Raw genomic sequence first — 17,444 nt, 5'->3', positions numbered from 1 at the left:
TAACTGAAGTGAACATACACTCTAGCATAGCCGCAATTTGCTAGATTAGATTTATTTTATAATGGGATGAATCTAGAGTTGCAATACCCTCCATTGACTCCCTACTTATCCAATTTTCATCTGCGACCTGCTTGTATTAAACGCCGTTAAACTCACCAACATTGCTGCTCTAGGCCAAGCTTGAATTATCCTCTTTCAATCTGCCGAGCTTGTGTGTCATACAAATCCACAGTAGACATGTTATGAGCTACTTTCTGTCAAGAATTTCTGTGCAGGTGATATTTCTTCTAAGTGCTGGAGTTTGGAAGCACTCATCGTAAGTCACTAAACGGCCCTATGTACCACCTGTTTCGCATTTGCACATAATGCAGGAGGCAGCAGCACGACCTGTTAATAAAAACGAGTGCTTCCAAACTCCAACACTTACGCCAGGGCTCCACTGGGCGCGTCTGCGTCGCATCAGCGTCACCGTCACAGAATGTTCCCTTTTTAATCAATGAAGGGTGGCTCCACTGCCCGCGTTGCGCGTGCAATTGAACCGGTTCGTTTTTTGACGCACGCGACGGAGACGCAACGCGCCCAGTGGAGCCCTGGCGTTAGAATCACCTGCAAAGAATTTCTTGACAGAAAGTAGCTCATAACATGTCTACAGTGGATTTTTATGAAAGAAAAGCTCGGCAGATTGAAAGAGGATAATTCAAGCTTGGCCTAGAGCTGCAATATTGGCGAGTTTAACGTTGTTAAATACAAGCAGATCGCAGATGAAAATTGGATGAGTAGGGAGTCAATGGAGGGTATTACAAGTTACAACTCTAGATTCATTCCATTATAAAAAAAAGCTAGAGTTGCAAATTGCGGCTAACTCTAGCAATGACTACTATCATACATGCAATGTTTCCACCTGACACCGACAATATACAATGTGGCCAGTTGGCCACTGGTCAGAATTTTCAAAGTTGACTCAAAAGGTCAATAGAGAACCAATTCACATTAATCATCAAACTTAATCTTTTTCCCCTGAAAGGCCACAAACTGCCCCTGCTGTTCCTTCCTCTTCTTACTGGCTTCCCAGGACGGGTGCAGTGCCTGCTGTGGTGCCTGATGGGAAGATCCACCGGGTCCTCTGCGATCCTGTTGCCTGGATTCACCTCCTCTTCCCCGCCCCGTCCCTCGCACAGTGAAGGTCCTGTCCTTGTCTTCTGACTGGAATTGTTTGGCTACAGAGCCACGTTCGCTCTTCTTGAACTCTGGCTTCCCTCTGGCCCCTCCATCCTGCTTTTGGAACGTGGGGCCCCTGGAAAACCTGTCTGGACCCCCACCCCTGTGCCCCCCTCTTCCTCTGCCCCTGGATCTATCCCCACCTCGGCCTCGGCCTCTATCCCGACTCAGTCCACCCCTGCCGGGCTTGGAACTCGACAGGCTACAGAAAACAGATGTTGCTTTATAGTTCAGCTCAGATTGAGGTTTATCAGTCTGGCCCTCGTCTGAGGTTTGACTTTTCTGATCCGGGGTGGCGTGGACTTTCTTCTTCTTCTTTTTGAATATGCTCACTTTTCCCACAAAGAAGTCATCTTCACTCTCGCCGCTCCCCTCCGACTGCTCACGGAAGCGCTCCTCTGTACTGTCATCAAAGTACTCTTTTTCTTCCTCAACACTTGACTCCAGATCACTCTCGTCCTCCTCTTCATCACCCACTTTGTCCTCTTTGTCATTTTTACTCTGTTTCTCCTCTACATCCTCCTCCTCCTTATCCTTTTTGCTCTGCTGCATTTTAGGAGCAGGCTTGGGATTTTGTTTCTTCTCAGGGGCTTTCGTCGCTGTGGGTTTACCTTGCAGTGTTTGTTTCAAAATGTCCTTTATGTCTGAGTTTTTCGTAGAGGCCGTTTTAACACCCTTTGTAAACGCAACAGTTTTAGGCAGAAATTCAGATCTTATTCGATCTGATGATTCTGTCGTTACCTTTACAGGAGCTGCTGTCTCTGCGCCCGTTTCAGACAACTCCCCAATGGATTCATTCTCATCGTCCACTTCCTCCGTCTCTTCCTCATCGTCTGTCTCTTGCTCCTTTTGTTTCAATGCATTTTTCTCCTCTTCCTCCTGGAAAGGGGTCATCTTATGTTTTTGCTGGTCCCTCTTCCTCTCCATGTCGAAGGCTTTGACAGCAGCTTTGATGACATCAATCTTCTTGCTAAACTGAGGGTGAGTGGCGATACGCGCCAAGGCCCGTTGAGCCATGGTGGCAGTTATGTCTTTACACACCTTTTCAAAGTTGAACTCACTCCCCAAGGCTTTTTTAGTCACCTGATGATGAGAAAAATCCTCAATTATTACACCCATCGAAATACAAATGAAATACAAATCAATTAAATATTAATTTAATTAGTGCAGCACACCCAGGGGTCACGTCATTTTCCAGTTTGCTCATAAAGAACCCTAAACTTTGTCCCTAGTAGTGGATGTCGATGCAGTAAATATGCTATCCTGTACTATTCGGTCATGTGAAATGTGTCTCTTTCCTGCTTGTGTGACAGAAAAGTTGCGAATCAAGTCCAGTTCTCGAAGACCACAGGGGTTTAAATGGTCAAGATGCAGTCAAACCTACCTGATCTGGTCTGAGGCGTTTCATCTGACGGATCTCCTCCAGTAGCCGGTCAACTCTCCTCTTGTTCTTCTCCAGGTCGGTCTCATTGCCCTTCTTCTTCTTCAGGTCGGCCAAATGACGCAGCAGCTTCCTGATGAGCAGTGCTCTCACCCTCTTCACCTCCGTCCTCATCTTCACCACCTCATTGTTGATGTTCGTGAGTGCCTCCACCTTCTTCGCCTTCTCAATCTGCTTCTTCGACAGCACCGGTTTTGTCTCCATGTTATCGCTGCCTTCAGATATAATTTTGGGAGATTCTGCCTTCTCCTCCGACAGCCTCTTTTCTCCCTTCTCATTCACCTCCTGCTCCACCTCCTCTACATGTTCTCCTCCCTCCTCTTGCTTCTCCAACAACTCCTCGTCATTTGTCTCTATAGCATTGTCCTCTTTCGCCACCTGATTCACTCCATCTTCGTCGTCTTCTCCTCCTCCTCCTCCTTCCTGCACTTCCTTCTCAAACAACCCCTCCTCTTCCTCCCCGTCTTTTTCCATTGAGTTGTCCTCTTTCTTCACCAGCTCCTCTTCATCCTGGGTGGATGGTCTCTCCTCTTCATCCTTGGTGGATGGTCCTGTTTTCTCTGTCATCTCTTCCTTGGCTGACGTCATCTGTAGAAAAACAAACCAGTTTAATGGAAATTAACAGAATTTTTCAACAACGTTTACTCTAACTTACTGGAGCTGGTCAGTACGGTTTGTCTGAACAATCATCTTGTAGGTCTGGGGTTGTCAACCTTTTCGGTCAGTGGGTGACACCTCAAAATAATCGATCTGATATCAGCACTAGGTCAACCCGGACCAAATATAGGGATTGTCATACTAGACATGTCATATCCCAACGTGCTAGTCGGATATGTCATATAGCCCGACGTACTAGTCGAATATCCCCATGTATGGAGACTATTAGCCCCTCTCAGAACCCCCTGGGTCAGCCCAATCTATCGTGCCGAACCGGGCTGACCCATGGGGTCCCTGTTCGGAAATGTGTTTTCCCTTGCAAATGATAGAACGCAGACATGAATATCGTCGGAAACGTCATCTCTGCGGCGTTTGAGTGATTCTGTTCGTTTGAGTGATTATGATTCTGAGAGCTATAAGAAGGAAGAGAAGAATCAAAGCGACCAAATCGGTCAAACAAATACTTAACGGCTTCCGCGGCACAGGAGAATTCACAGCGGTATCCGTTGTATCTTATAGCTCCGAAGGTATTTATGTTTATTTATGTTTGTGTACCAGGTAGCAGGTTAACGGTGGAACAGGACCCCATGGCTGGAGTCTCAAAAATGTCAGAAACTTCAGTACCATTGGGTTCTGACTCGCGGGGCTAGGAGACTATATCCAATGAACAACTCTCCCACTCCCAGATCCTGATATGAATAGAAGTGAGTCTTCGTTGCACTAGGTATTTAAAAAGCTCTTAAAAATCGTCACTTCACTGTCATCTGGGGAAATCCTGACCCACAGGTTGAGAACCTGCAGTCAAAGCACCAGCCATCAGGATTGACCATTTAATTAGGTTTGGCCCGCCATCCCATCACTAAAATTATCCACAGAAGCCAATATGTCAACTTTGATATAAAAGTGGCGCACTATAAGACAAACATCCATTTTGTACAGGCATTAGATCTATGGACCCAGAGCTAGGTACAATCTAGCCCCGCAAGCAGAACCCAAATGTAGTAAAGTTTCTGACACTTTGATTACTTAAAGTCTAGGTCTAGGTACAATCATGAATCCACTGTGTGTGTGTGTGTGTGTGGGGGGGGGGGGGGGGGGGGTGTAGCACCTTCAAAAGAACACAAATGCTATAATTACTGTACATGCTTGCTTATAGCCATTACATTAGTAGTACTTTAAGATTATTGTTGCTGTTCTGTAACTTCTGTTCTTAAGTCAAGACAATTCTGCATTGTTAGTGTTGCTACAATATTGAGGAACCGTCGACCGAAAGCAAATACTGTTACTCTTGTGTGCGTACGTGTGTACGACGTACGTATGATGTATCGAATAAAACCTTGAATATTTGTGCCATCCATCATGCAAAACAAGCGTGGCTGAGTAGCAAGCATGCAGCAGCCAATATAAACACAATGTTATAACTTATCGGTACATAACATAACACTTTTTGATCTGGAGCTTGGTTAAAGAGCGTTGACAGCAACGGCAGATCCCCACACACAACAAAGCGGCTTCATTACCTTTAATATATCCATATTAGAAACTCCAGAAGAGAGAAATAAAATACATTAAGCTACAGCTACGGGCACCGCCATGTTGTTCCCCCCCCCCTGTGACGACGCGCTCACGGCTGTGCGCGACGCGGTGGCGTCACATACGACGCCCCTAAAAGCCACGCACCGACGCACGGACGGTGTCGTGAAAAGGGGCGGGGCTCTCTCCTCTTGGACTGTGTTTTTATTTATTTCTTTGTTTCATGTATTCATAAAACAACAACAATGGAGGACCACTGAAGGGGGGGAGGGAGGGCTGTGCTCATCAAAAGGGTCGACTATATGACATTTCCCGAGACATTTACCGGCGTGGAATTCATTGTTGGATCAACAGGGGGAGGATGAAGCGGCGCAATGCGGACTGCAGCAAACTCCGACGGCCGTTAAAACGGAGCCGAATCACCGAGGGTATATATAGCAGGTAGGAAGGAACACAACGGTCCTAACGGACGGTTATGTGCTACAACAATGGCGTCGTTGTGTGTTTATGGATATGTATGATGTGGTTACGGTATATATGATGTGTGTGTGTGTGTGTGTGTGTGTGTGTGTGTGTGTGTGTGTGTGTGTGTGTGTGTGTGTGTGTGTGTGTGTGTGTGTGTGTGTACGCATTCATCCACTTGATGGAAAAACATCTAGCGTCCCCATATGCTCTGGGAATATCATACATAATGGGCGTTTAATAAATAATGGACGTTTTGGCAGAAATTCATGGCGAACATTCGGCAAAAAATAGCCGATCTTAAGTGAGCTTGTATTTGTTTGTATATCGGCTATTTTCGTTATTTGACATGCAACAAAGTAGCCAATGACGCGATGTGAACGAGAGAACAGGGCTTTTTTAGGCCTCGTATAAGACATTATGTCCAGACTCCAGATGTGTCCTTTCTTCATCAGACAAGCAATTCATTGCTACTAAAACATGAAAATGAGATTTTTTTCCCGTTAAATTATACACGATGCCACGTGGGAGTATTAGCTAATATAGTTTTTTTTTAATGAATAGGAGTGTGAGCCTCTAACCTGCGAACACCAATAACAATGACAACGGCGACATGGATGAGGCACGCACGTTTTAAAGCCGATGGCGGGGTTGTTGAGCACAGCGTGGCTCGTCCTAGGTTCAGAAATCAGAATCATTATAAAAAAGCCACCAGACTCTTTATACTATATTAGGTAAACCGAACCGGGCTGTGTGAAGTATAAAAAGAGAGGGGCAGTAGTAGGCTATAGGAATAGGTTACCGAGATTACAGACAGTTGTACATATCAATCAAATCCATTAACGGTGTGTGTGTGACCCGAATGCGACCCCAATCAGCGGCCGGACAGCAGACAAACATACACACTCAGTCACTCATATTGGAGCGGTTTGGCACTGCTAAAAAAAAACCTCAGAATCGAACGTGCATTTGCCTGCTGTTTAATCAATGGAAAATCAAGATGTGCAAACAGCTGTGTCAAATTGAACATGTCCAGACATGAAGGTGCTTAAAGTTCTGCCTGTGTGTTCATTCATATTATGCAAATAACATCTTCACTCCGGGTGGCTTCAAGGGTAGTAGTTTCTAAAGGTGAAAGGTTCTCTCACCTATAATAATACTCTTGAATGGAAATACATACTGTATAATTGCCACAGAAAGGCTGGATTTATGTGTGCCTCTTCATTAGTTTGCAGTCTAGTTATTTCATTCTGCCCCTTTAAAATCACCAGGGCAGGTGTATAGGTGGTAAATACAGTATGATTAATTTTCCATTATTTAATTAATCAGAAAAATATATATTAAAAGAAATGTGCCATTCAATTTACTACATGAAGCATACACAAGCTGAGCTGGCCTCTTCATGAAAGGCGTAGCAGATTAAGCTGTATTAAAAAAATAGGTACAAGCTCACAAGACATCACATTGCAACTTGTGAGATTGTAGATCTGTTTTTTTATTATTATTATCATTAAAATGACAACGTGCTCAAAATACCAGTTGAAAGTGGTTATGTGTAATAAAAGTAATTATACGGTCATCATAGAATAATGATTGTTCTTGTGTCCACAGTACATTCCTGTACCTGAAGTTTCTGGTGGTGTGGGTGTTGGTGCTGTTGGCTGACTTTGTGCTGGAGTTCAGATTCGAGTACCTGTGGCCCTTCTGGCTTTTCATCAGAAGTGTCTACGACTCCTTCAGATACCAGGGACTGGTATGTGTGTGCATGTGCATGTCTGAGACTGTTTTATATGTATATATATCCCACCACTGTCAATTTGAAACACATGTGTTTCTTTCTCTTGAAATTGTTGCATGAAATTCATCTTTGTGAGAAGATAAAAGAAGATTCAGCATTATCAACTCAAGTCATCATAGTTGCCACTTTCCAGTATAAAACACATCATGCTGAAAATATAATAATAGTTGTTGGGGTATTTGTGTACTGTACTTGCACATACGTGAAATGTGTCCTCTTTGGGGTTTTCATACCCATCCTAACTATTAGGAGCAGTGTGTGCTAGTTATACATATCTACTGAATGCAGTTTTGCTGCATATTGACTTCTCTGTCTGATTTCCTCTCTTCCACCCAGGCGTTCTCTGTGTTCTTTGTGTGTGTGGCGTTTACATCAGACATCATCTGCCTCCTCTTCATCCCCGTCCAATGGCTGTTCTTCGCTGCCAGTACTTACGTATGGGTCCAGTACGTCTGGCACACAGGTCAGTCCAAAGTTTCTCTTATTGGATCCTCTATATAGCTGCCAGTGAAAAATGGCCAATTTCATCTCAAAGACTAATTAGAAATGCCAGAGCCGTTTCCTTATATGAACCGCACACTTGGCAGTCGAATGTTTCTGATTCAGAATCTAAAATGCATTTGTTGCCAGGTTCCATCCGTGCCAAACCCAGACTGCTGACTGCTTGTTTTGTACTTCTCCACAGAAAGAGGAGTTTGTCTACCCACTGTATCGCTATGGATATTATTTGTATACATCGAAGCCGCCATCCGCTTCAAAGACCTGAAAAACTTTCACGTCGACCTGTGTCGGCCATTCGCAGCTCACTGGTATTGTAACCGTATTTTCCCATATAGTATCATGCAGTATGCATTGTTGTTATTTTATTTATTTATTTATTATTATTTTAATGATACAGTACGTATATTGCAAAGTTAGTTCAGTCAGATATACTCATGCTATGCTCAAGGGCACATACATGTACTTGACGGGTTAATACGCCTCATTACTACAGTATGTGGGTGTATATAATGTTTGCAAGACCCACATGTCATACGCTGATGTATAGATTAAATATGGCCTTCATTTAGCCATGGCACATTATTTATATTGATTAGATTTATTTTGTTGCCAAAGCCTACATTTAGAAAAACAGAAACGTAGTTTTGAACCAAAGTAAAATGTCATGATCGTGATCTACTTTACTTATACTTTATTTGTTTATTTGGACAGGACAATGCATATTAATGGACGTCACATGGACGTAAATACACCGGATTTAGCAAAGATGCTAGTTTTCATCGTCTGTATGCATTGTTTTGTACTTAATAGTAATAGTAGCCATAATAGTTACTAAGAGATGAGATGGTTAATGCTATCTTGTAGTTAGAGTTGACATGATGTGGTCTGCGTTCCTTCAGTGTAAACATAGGATGCAATAGGTTATCCTCGGCATCAGCAAGGGCGCCAAAAGTACCTTAATAAGGATGAGAATGTGTTGCATAAACACCGGCACAGCTAGAAACAGCTAATGTGTCACACTCACAGAGGTGTTCCCGACTTCAAAGGTATAACAACGTGTTCATGTTCCAGGACTATGAAGTTCAGTCTGGTCAATATAGCTGAACTAACAGCTGACAAACGAGGCTTATTTCTTCTTATTTGGTATCCAAGAAACATAACAGAAGTTCACATGGGTTGGAACGTTGACTGTTGTTATTATATCGCTGTACAGTTTGAAGCCAGCTCTAATACAGATGGCACACGATTCTAACCATGAATCATGCCCGTCATGGTGCCAGGTTGAAACATTAGCATCTCTCTCTCTCTCTCTCTCTCTCTCTGTACCTCGCAGCATCGGCTACCCGGTGGTGACTCTGGGCTTCGGCTTCAAGAGCTACGTCAGCTACAAGATGCGTCTTAGGAAGCAGAAGGAGGTGCAGAAGGAGAACGAGTTCTACATGCAGCTCCTGCAGCAGGCTCTGCCTCCAGAGCAACAGATGCTTCAGAGACTGGAGAGAGAAGCAGAGGAGGGTGAGACACGCACACAGACGTCATGTATACTTGCATAGACACGTGCACACACTAGGGGCGGAAACAACTAGCTACCTGACGATTCGATTCCGATTCAGAGGGCTACAATTCGATTACCGATGCATCGCGATTCAATTCAATTCAATTCAATATATAATAATAGTTCACTTGACACGATCATTCTTCTCAAGGATATAAGTCTTGAGTATGGTATTGAGAAATGATCCATGTCTTCTATGCTTTGAAGCTCAGCTCCATTAGATATATCATGATATACTGCCATCTGCTGGTGGAGAGTTATTTCCTCTCGCGCAGATGTAGAAGTCACCAAGTTGGTTTTCACCTGTAGTTTTTGCACTGTGTTCCAGCTCAACCTTTGTTTTTTACCTTGACGCTTGCACAAAGCAAGCGTCCCTATTGTGGGCATATCATTATAAGCAAACATTCACAAAAATGATCAGATCTACAAGATTACAGCACATCGCACGTTGATGTGTTGTTGACATAAGTAATTTAAGACTTAAAAGAATCATGCTAAAAACGACAGCAGCATAAAAACATGACCGTCAAGCAACACAGCTCCAGCTAATAAAACTATTATAATATTTGTGGTAGATAGATTTGGGTGTGCCAATGTGCAAAGCATTGCCAAAATTGTTCTTGCGCATTGGCACACCCATGGCTCTGGAGTCTGGACACACCTAAATCTATGTTCACTCTTGTTATTAATACTCCACACCTAAGTAAATTTAACCACATTCATTATTACTTGTATTAGCTGCAGCTGTGTTGCTTACTAGCCTGCCATGTTGTTTTACCCTTCTATAGGTTTTAACCTGTACGGGAAACCAATCTACAAAATAAGCCTATGGTGTCTAGACCTGTCACAATTACTACATGATCGCATGATCACAATTATTTGAGATAATTGCAGAATCGTCCTCAGAATCGTTTGTCTCAGATTATTTTCCCAGATTGTGTTTTGGTCAAAACAAGCTTTATTCCACGGCCCGTAACTAAAGAACCGATTATCGCGGTTACAATATTTATTTTCCGGGGGAAAGAAAAGACGATTGTCCACCATTGTCCACCACCACTGGCAGTGTTAATGAATACATGGCAGTTAAAGTGGTAACCCTTCCTCCTTCTAACCATGCCTCTGCTCTGCCCTCTCCCCCCCGTAGCGGCATTAGCTAAAGGGGTCTCGGAGGTGGACGCCGCGGCGCCAGCATCGTCCCAAAACGGAGGGCCTCCCGGAAAGAAAAACACAACGACTCCTGTCCCGCTGCCGGAGCTGGAGTACCGGGAGAAAGGCAGGGACAGTAACGGCAGGGAGGGCAAAAAGCAGCACACAGTGGGGATCAATAACAACAGCATTATACACACGCTGGACTCCAAACTGCAGGAGGTGGAGTACATGGAGAACCATGTGGCGGGGGGGAGGCTGAACAACGACCTGGCGGGAGACGCCGCGGCGCACACGCACGCCGACGCCAACACGCACGCTCCCAGAGAGGAGAGCGGGGCGGGAGCGGGGGGGAAGAACTACAAAAATGCTGCCGCCGGCGGAGGAGGAGGAGGAGGAGGAGGGGGAGGGGGAGGGGCAGGTGGCGGCGGCGTCTCTAACTCCTCCCCCCGGAACCACAGCTCCACCAATGGGAGCGTGCCATCCGGCTCCTCGTCCAATAAGAACGAAGGCAAGAAGCAGAAAAACGCCGGGAAGGCTCAGAAAGACCCGGTGGAGAACTGCATCCCCAACAATCAGCTCTGCAAGCCGGACGCACTAGTGCGGTAAGGCGCGGGCAAGCATACACGCACACACACAAACACACGCACGCATGCATGCACACACACTGACGAAATATACATTTGTGTCTCATGGAAAAGACAAAGAAAGAGTTCCGTAAAATGTTATTGTGATTTTAAATATATATATTTCCATCTTTCTGTCTCTTGCACACTCACTCCACGCTCTGTCCCTGCTGGCCTCCCCATATGTTTCAAATTCTGACCCCGTGCCTTCATCTTAACACGCCCACCCACCCTCACTGCATCCTTCTCTCTCCCTCCCTGCTATATGTCGGGCGGTGAAGGCTGGAGCAGGACGTGAAGCGTCTAAAGGCAGACCTTCAGGCCAGCAGACAGCTGGAGTCGGAGCTGCGGAGCCACCTGTCCTCCCTGACCAGCCAGGACCGCAGCCTGCGCTCGGAGCTGGGCCAACTGAGCCAAGAGAACGAGCTCCTGCAGAACAAGTGAGAGGGGGGAACGGTGGGGCAAACGGTTCTCGAGTTACGTGGATTACAGACACGTACACAGGAAAAACACACACACAGAGACACGTGATGCATTTTCATTGGGATAAAATCAAATGGAACATTCCAATGCTTTCATTCGTACAGTCTAAATTAGTTTAATCTCACTAAGGAGTTTTCCACCGTTTATTTCCCCGACGCACCGTCTTGCAAGGACCTAAATCTGAAAAATGCCACAGCGGGCAAGCTCCTATTAGACTCTGTCTTCTTATAGGTAGCCACTACTAGGCAGTATATGGAACAGAAGTTCATACGAGTTAGAGAGACGATCACTGTTGTTGTTAATGACCACGGGCTAAAGCTTTCACCTGTGTAGCCTGGAACTCACCTATGCTTTTTATGGCATAGGCAGCTCCCGGGCAGGATCCGCTGGGAGAAACTATGCGCAGCTGTGCGACACGAGACTAATTACTTAGAGCGACAGAGAGAGAGAGAAGCGTGTGTGTGTACATGTGTGCGTGTGTATGTCAATTTTACAAAGGTGCAGACGATCAGAAATCAGCAGAGAGCGAGCAATGTTTGCGCTACTCTATGCCGAATTGAAGTGGACTCAAACCCAGACTTTTTTTTCCCTCCCTGGAAATAAAAACGTCTGGGTTTCCGAGGCTATCACCTGTGTGTCTAATACAGTATGTTGCCCCACCACACCTCAGGCTCCATGGCGCGGTGCAGGCCAAGCAGAAGGACAAGCAGACCGTCTCCCAGCTGGAGAAGAGGCTCAAGGCCGAGCAGGAGGCTCGCACCCTGGCCGAGAAACAGCTGGCCGACGAGAGGAAGAGGAAGAAGATGGAGGACGCCACCGCCGCCAGGGCTGTGGCTTTGGCTGCCGCTACCAGGTTGGTGGGGGGGGGTGTGTGGGAGGGTCATTATTTGTTAACATAAAATGTATATCTCTGGATTTAGGAGTTTTTCTTATTTTTTATTGGTTCAATATTCTTTTAACCAACACACAGACATAAATGGTGTTCAATAGCCCGATTTATATATATTAAAAAAAAGATTGCTAAACAGGTGGATTTAGCTGTTTTGGCAGATGGTTTGCGGATCCAATGGAGTTTTCAATACTTTACATCGGTTCAATATTGTTTTAACCAACACACAGACGTAAAGGCAAAGGGTGTTCAATAGCATTGAGTTATGCAAAAACCTCAAAAATGGAGTTAGGTGGTTTCTTCCGGAAAGCAACGAGTTTACATAAAATCTAAATGTCTGCACTTTTTTTCCATTTCCTCTGTCACCCTCGACAACCTTGACTGTCAGGGGCGAGTGTACCGACTCTCTGCGTGAGCGAATCAGAGACCTGGAGACGGAGTGCAAGAAGCTCAGCATGGACGTGAAGCTGAAGGAGGAACAGATGAGAGATCTGGAGGGAAAGTGTCAGGTGAGATTAGAAACTGAACTGAATTATGTTTGAGGCGTGTAGTGAAGAGTTGGCACAAAATTATTCCTCGGGTCGCATTGGTGAGCCGACACTGATATCATAGTTCACAAGTGATAGTTAAAGGGCACTGGGACCCAGTCAAGGACACTGGGACGCACTGGTATAGCAGAATCTTTCCAGTGAGCTAACACGCACAATAACATCACCCTGACTCTGTTTGACCAGAATGGAACAGAGCCGCCCTTCTTTAGTATCATCCTTGTGAAGATTTACATGCAAGGCAAATCTCGCACTGGAAGTTCCATGAATACATGGCAGTGAATGGAGTCGGCTGGACAAGCTCGTGAACAAACACTAATTCTGAAATCTTTGTCATATAAATAATCGGTTCAGGAATGTAAAAGAAAACAGTGTTGTTATTATAGTTGTTTTCTAATCACTTGCTTTTCGATGTGCACAGCACATCATTTTATTTGAGGATCTAAAAAGCGGCAAGTATAGTTTCAGAGGTATCGCGAGATTTGGCTGCCAGACAGGAAACGGTACTTGGTACGCTCAGAAACGTACTTTTTGGCTTTTTAGATACCTCTACAAAAACATGCGTTCACATTGAAAACCAACACAGCAGACCATAATGTGTTATATGTCTTGTAGTTTGGCTCCCATGGTGCGATGAATCTGCCGTCTGGAATTGCATGATAGCAAATATTACATTGGTGTACCTTATTTTCGTATACCTTGAAGGAAGTAGGGAAGTTGACCAAGTTCTTTCCAAAATGGCGTGTATGCATAGAGCCCATTGGCCGTGTTCAAAAAAGACAAGCTGGGAGGGCCTAGCTAGCCTGCTAATGCAGCAGCAGAGAACTCCTACAGGTGCGTCATGGCATCTGGTATGTTGCATTATGTCTTCCTGGTGAAACTCCTCACTCTCAGGTGAAAACAACGCACATGTTTTGAGAGGAGTACGTGGGAATTAACAGAAGATAATTAGATTAGAAATTTAAAAAATAATTGATATTAAGAAAAACTGATAATGAGAAAAGAAAACATTGTCTAAGAAGAACATGTCTTTCATGGCAATCCTCCTTCCTGCTCGACCTCCTGTCCTCCCTGTACAGGAGCTGCGGAAGTACAAAGAGAACGAGAAAGACACAGAGGTGTTGATGTCGGCGTTGTCGGCCATGCAGGAGAAGACCCAGCACCTAGAGAACAGCCTGAGTGCTGAGACCAGAATCAAGCTGGACCTGTTCTCTGCCCTGGGAGATGCCAAGAGGCAGCTGGAAATAGCACAAGGTACACCAAACCATTGGTTCCCAACCTTTTTATTAACCTTATTTACTGTCTACCATAATAAATAACATGTATTATGTTGCTGTAGTTGAGACCTATGTTTCTCATTGGCTGTACTGACAACCTATCGGCATGATTGGCTACCGTGTCTCTAGGCAACCACACACTTTTTGCATCTAGCCGACCTCTCAGCCATGGGATATAGGGCTGCAGCTGGTGTGTACCACCAGGGAATATGTGACACATTATGTCGAATAACATGTCACATAATTATATTTAATTGGTGCATCAGCGAGGTCAGAAGGTAACCAGGGGGTGCACGGCCAAAAACGTTTAGGAACCACTGCCTTAGCCCATGGACGTTAGTGTGTTTATTTAACTCTGCGAGTGTACAAATGGAATCAAATGGGCTGATATGACGGCTGATGTACATTAACATTAACGTCTCCCTCCCCCAGGCCAGATACACCAGCGGGAGCAGGAGATCGCCGACCTGAAGCAGAAGATAGCGGAGGTGATGGCCGTCATGCCCAGTCTGTCTTACTCCACAGACGGCGGCAGCCGGAGCCCCATCGTGGCCCCGCACTACTCGTCCAAGTTCATGGACAACAGTCCGTCCTCCTTGGACCCTAACGCTTCAGTCTACCAGCCCCTGAAGAAGTGACTCTGACATACACAACGTTTTCTTCTTTTGGTCTTCTTTTTCGTGACGCTCTCCGGTCAAGTTCAGTTGTTTATTTCCCCCCTGACAAATTTGTTGCACTGTAACAGACAACAGTGATAGACAAAAACACACGCAAAGTCCTCATGGCGAAGGTTAATTTGGCCCTGTTTCGCTTCTGTTTTGAGAACCGGGTCGGTTTGGAGTTATTGTTGTGAACAATCCGTACACGAGTCTTTTGTTTCTTCTTTTTTTTCCTGCGTATTGAGATGTTTTTGTATTGTTTGTGTTTGAGGATGTAGCCATTTTAGATGATGTGATCTGTTTGGCGGTCGAATAAACAAAGCGGTGAAGATGAGATAAGGCACACGTTTGTCGGACGCGTGTCGTGCAGAGGACCATCATACATCGCTTATGTCTCACTTATACTCCGTCATGACGGTGTCTTGTGAGCTGATCTTGTCAGCAAGCCACACCATCATACCACAGAGTATAAACTGAGCTTTAGTGTCTGTCATACTTTCTTAGTACTCCCCCCCCCTCTCTCTCTACATTACTACAAACAATTTTGAGTTCCAGACAGATTGGTTTTTCTTCCCTCGCAGCAGGTAAAGTCTTTCTTTAGTAAAGTTCTCTGTAGACGAATGTAATGTTTTTTTCCGTTGTTTTTATTTTTCTCACCACTTACATCAATGATTGTTTTTGATGAAGTCGTTTCATCTGAGTGATGGCTGTACTTTGGTATTATGGACAGATCGACATTTCATTTGTTCCTCAGTTTTGTTTTGAACATCGATACGGTATGTCCACGGCTGCTGGAATCACAGACTCCAAACTTTCTTTTTTTATAACTAACATTTCAAGGATAAATGACAATTATATAGTCAAAGCTACATAGATTTGACCTGGTACTGCCAAAATGTTAAGTGATCATCTGTTTGCTGCACCAATTTCCTATCCTTCTGGACCAAATTAGAATCTGTTAGGCCATCTTATTAGCCACTGGATTTAAACGATGTCAAGGTAACTGTTTGTTACCCATTTGCAGTTTCACAGTGCCTTGCAATTTCTCTTTTATAAGATGGAAGAGACCATTTACCCTCCGACACTGGGATCTAAAATGTCAACGCTGTGTCTCCAACTTTGATTTGTTCTCATATGGGAAAGGGCGAGCATTGAATCATGATACTATCGTCTCTATTGGATTCACAGTATGGAATGATAAACCCAATTCCATAGTATGTGATCAGTTACCTTGTACATCAGATACTTTGTCATCGATTTGGTCCTGATATAGCTGATCTGTCACGCTCAAAGACTGTCATTTCAAAAGGGAAAACAACAGCAAATAGATAATGGTACAAGTCACTTATACAGGCTCAAAGAATGCCAAATGCCAACCAAACGGATTGATTGTCATCATGCCCAAGAGTTGGCATATTATTGTTTACAACTATGTACTTTTTACTTACTGAGGAATGTTTTTTCTTGTCTGTTTTCGTCTGTCATTTCATTTCTTAAGTGCCAAGTGTTGATGTTTTGGTTCGTTCTCCATCCACTCGTACAGTACACAACGTAGTTTAGCATAACGTTTGCGAAAAGAGTATCGTTTTGTCATTAGAGCCTATTGAAATGGTATTTTTTATGTTTAACATGGTTCTGGGATTGGCATTCAGGTGGGTTGATTGTGCTATTTATTTGTTTTGCGCCTCCTTGATATTCCCCATGTTTGGTTGTTCTCCAGACTTTGTTTGTTTTTTCGTACCAGGGAAGATTTTGTGAATGTGTCGTGTTGGGATGACATTTTCTCCAGAACCATTTGACCATGTCGTGCTCATGTTGCCTACCTGGACAAGTATTTACGTGGATTCGCTATGGCATTGTGATTTTTTTTTCTTCTGGAGTCGTTTTACGTGTGGAAGAGGATGGAGTAAAGGGTGCTTTCTTTTATCGTTTCATTGTTCCGCCATGTTTTTGTTTCTTTATTCAGAGCAGTGAGGTTGGATGTGTCCTCTCACTTTGAGCATCAAAATTAAAGAGTCTTGCTGGTGGCAGTGTGAGCCGTTTGAACAAGTTTGTTGCGTTATGTCTGGTGATAAGTTCTTACGAATTTCAACGGGGCCAATTGTATACAATTATCTGTAGGGATACTCAAATAGATTTACCTGTGGGCCACATTACAAAAATGGCAAGGGGCCAGGGGCCAGTAGATAAAATTACGACATTAATGATACTTGATAACTTCTCTTTCAATTGCTTTATTTTCGCAAAATGTATCAAAGTACAATGTGCATGCACACAATATGTAAATAAATAAATGTGTTACATTTTCTTGCATAAACACAAAGAGCTGTTTCCATAACTGCACAAATTATTGCACATATGAGTAGCTGTTATAACATAACATGAGTAGCTCTTTGCCTGCCTGCCTGTCTGTCTGTGTCAGTGATATGGCTGACTGAGTAAAATAAAACAATCTACCTGAAAATAGATAGCTATAAGTGAAGAGCAATTTCCGCAATTACCATTTCCGCAATTTCCTCAATTTCCATTTCCACCATTTCCGCAATTTCTGCATTTCCGTTTCCGCAATTTCCGCAATTACAATTTCCGCAATTCATTTCCAACTATTAATGGCAGCTGGGTTTCATCATTCAAATAAAATAGAATTCTGTCCG

General features: G+C 44.2%; 2 protein-coding genes across 2 annotated transcripts; one reads left to right on the top strand and one right to left on the bottom strand.

The window, feature by feature from the left end:
* Positions 1-584: 584 nt before the first annotated feature.
* On the bottom strand, positions 585-4,926 carry srfbp1 (serum response factor binding protein 1). The gene is made up of 3 exons (XM_080787364.1): positions 4,837-4,926; positions 2,603-3,247; positions 585-2,301 (listed from the first exon to the last, which is right to left on the bottom strand). The coding sequence occupies exons 1-3, from the start codon at positions 4,849-4,851 to the stop codon at positions 991-993; spliced, it is 1,971 nt and encodes a 656-aa protein (XP_080643490.1). The 5' UTR covers positions 4,852-4,926; the 3' UTR covers positions 585-990.
* A 215-nt stretch (positions 4,927-5,141) lies between these two features.
* Positions 5,142-16,817, top strand: maco1a (macoilin 1a). Its single transcript, XM_080788253.1, has 11 exons — positions 5,142-5,290; positions 6,923-7,064; positions 7,446-7,572; positions 7,795-7,918; positions 8,944-9,122; positions 10,307-10,913; positions 11,216-11,374; positions 12,088-12,270; positions 12,695-12,815; positions 13,934-14,108; positions 14,564-16,817. Exons 1-11 carry the CDS (start codon positions 5,211-5,213, stop codon positions 14,767-14,769), a joined length of 2,103 nt encoding a protein of 700 aa, XP_080644379.1. The 5' UTR covers positions 5,142-5,210; the 3' UTR covers positions 14,770-16,817.
* The last annotated feature ends 627 nt before the right edge of the window (positions 16,818-17,444 follow it).

Source organism: Protomyctophum bolini, assembly GCF_963924005.1.
Source record: "Protomyctophum bolini genome assembly, chromosome: 17".
NCBI classification, from domain to species: Eukaryota; Metazoa; Chordata; class Actinopteri; order Myctophiformes; family Myctophidae; genus Protomyctophum; species Protomyctophum bolini.
This window is presented reverse-complemented; position numbering and strand designations above follow the sequence as displayed.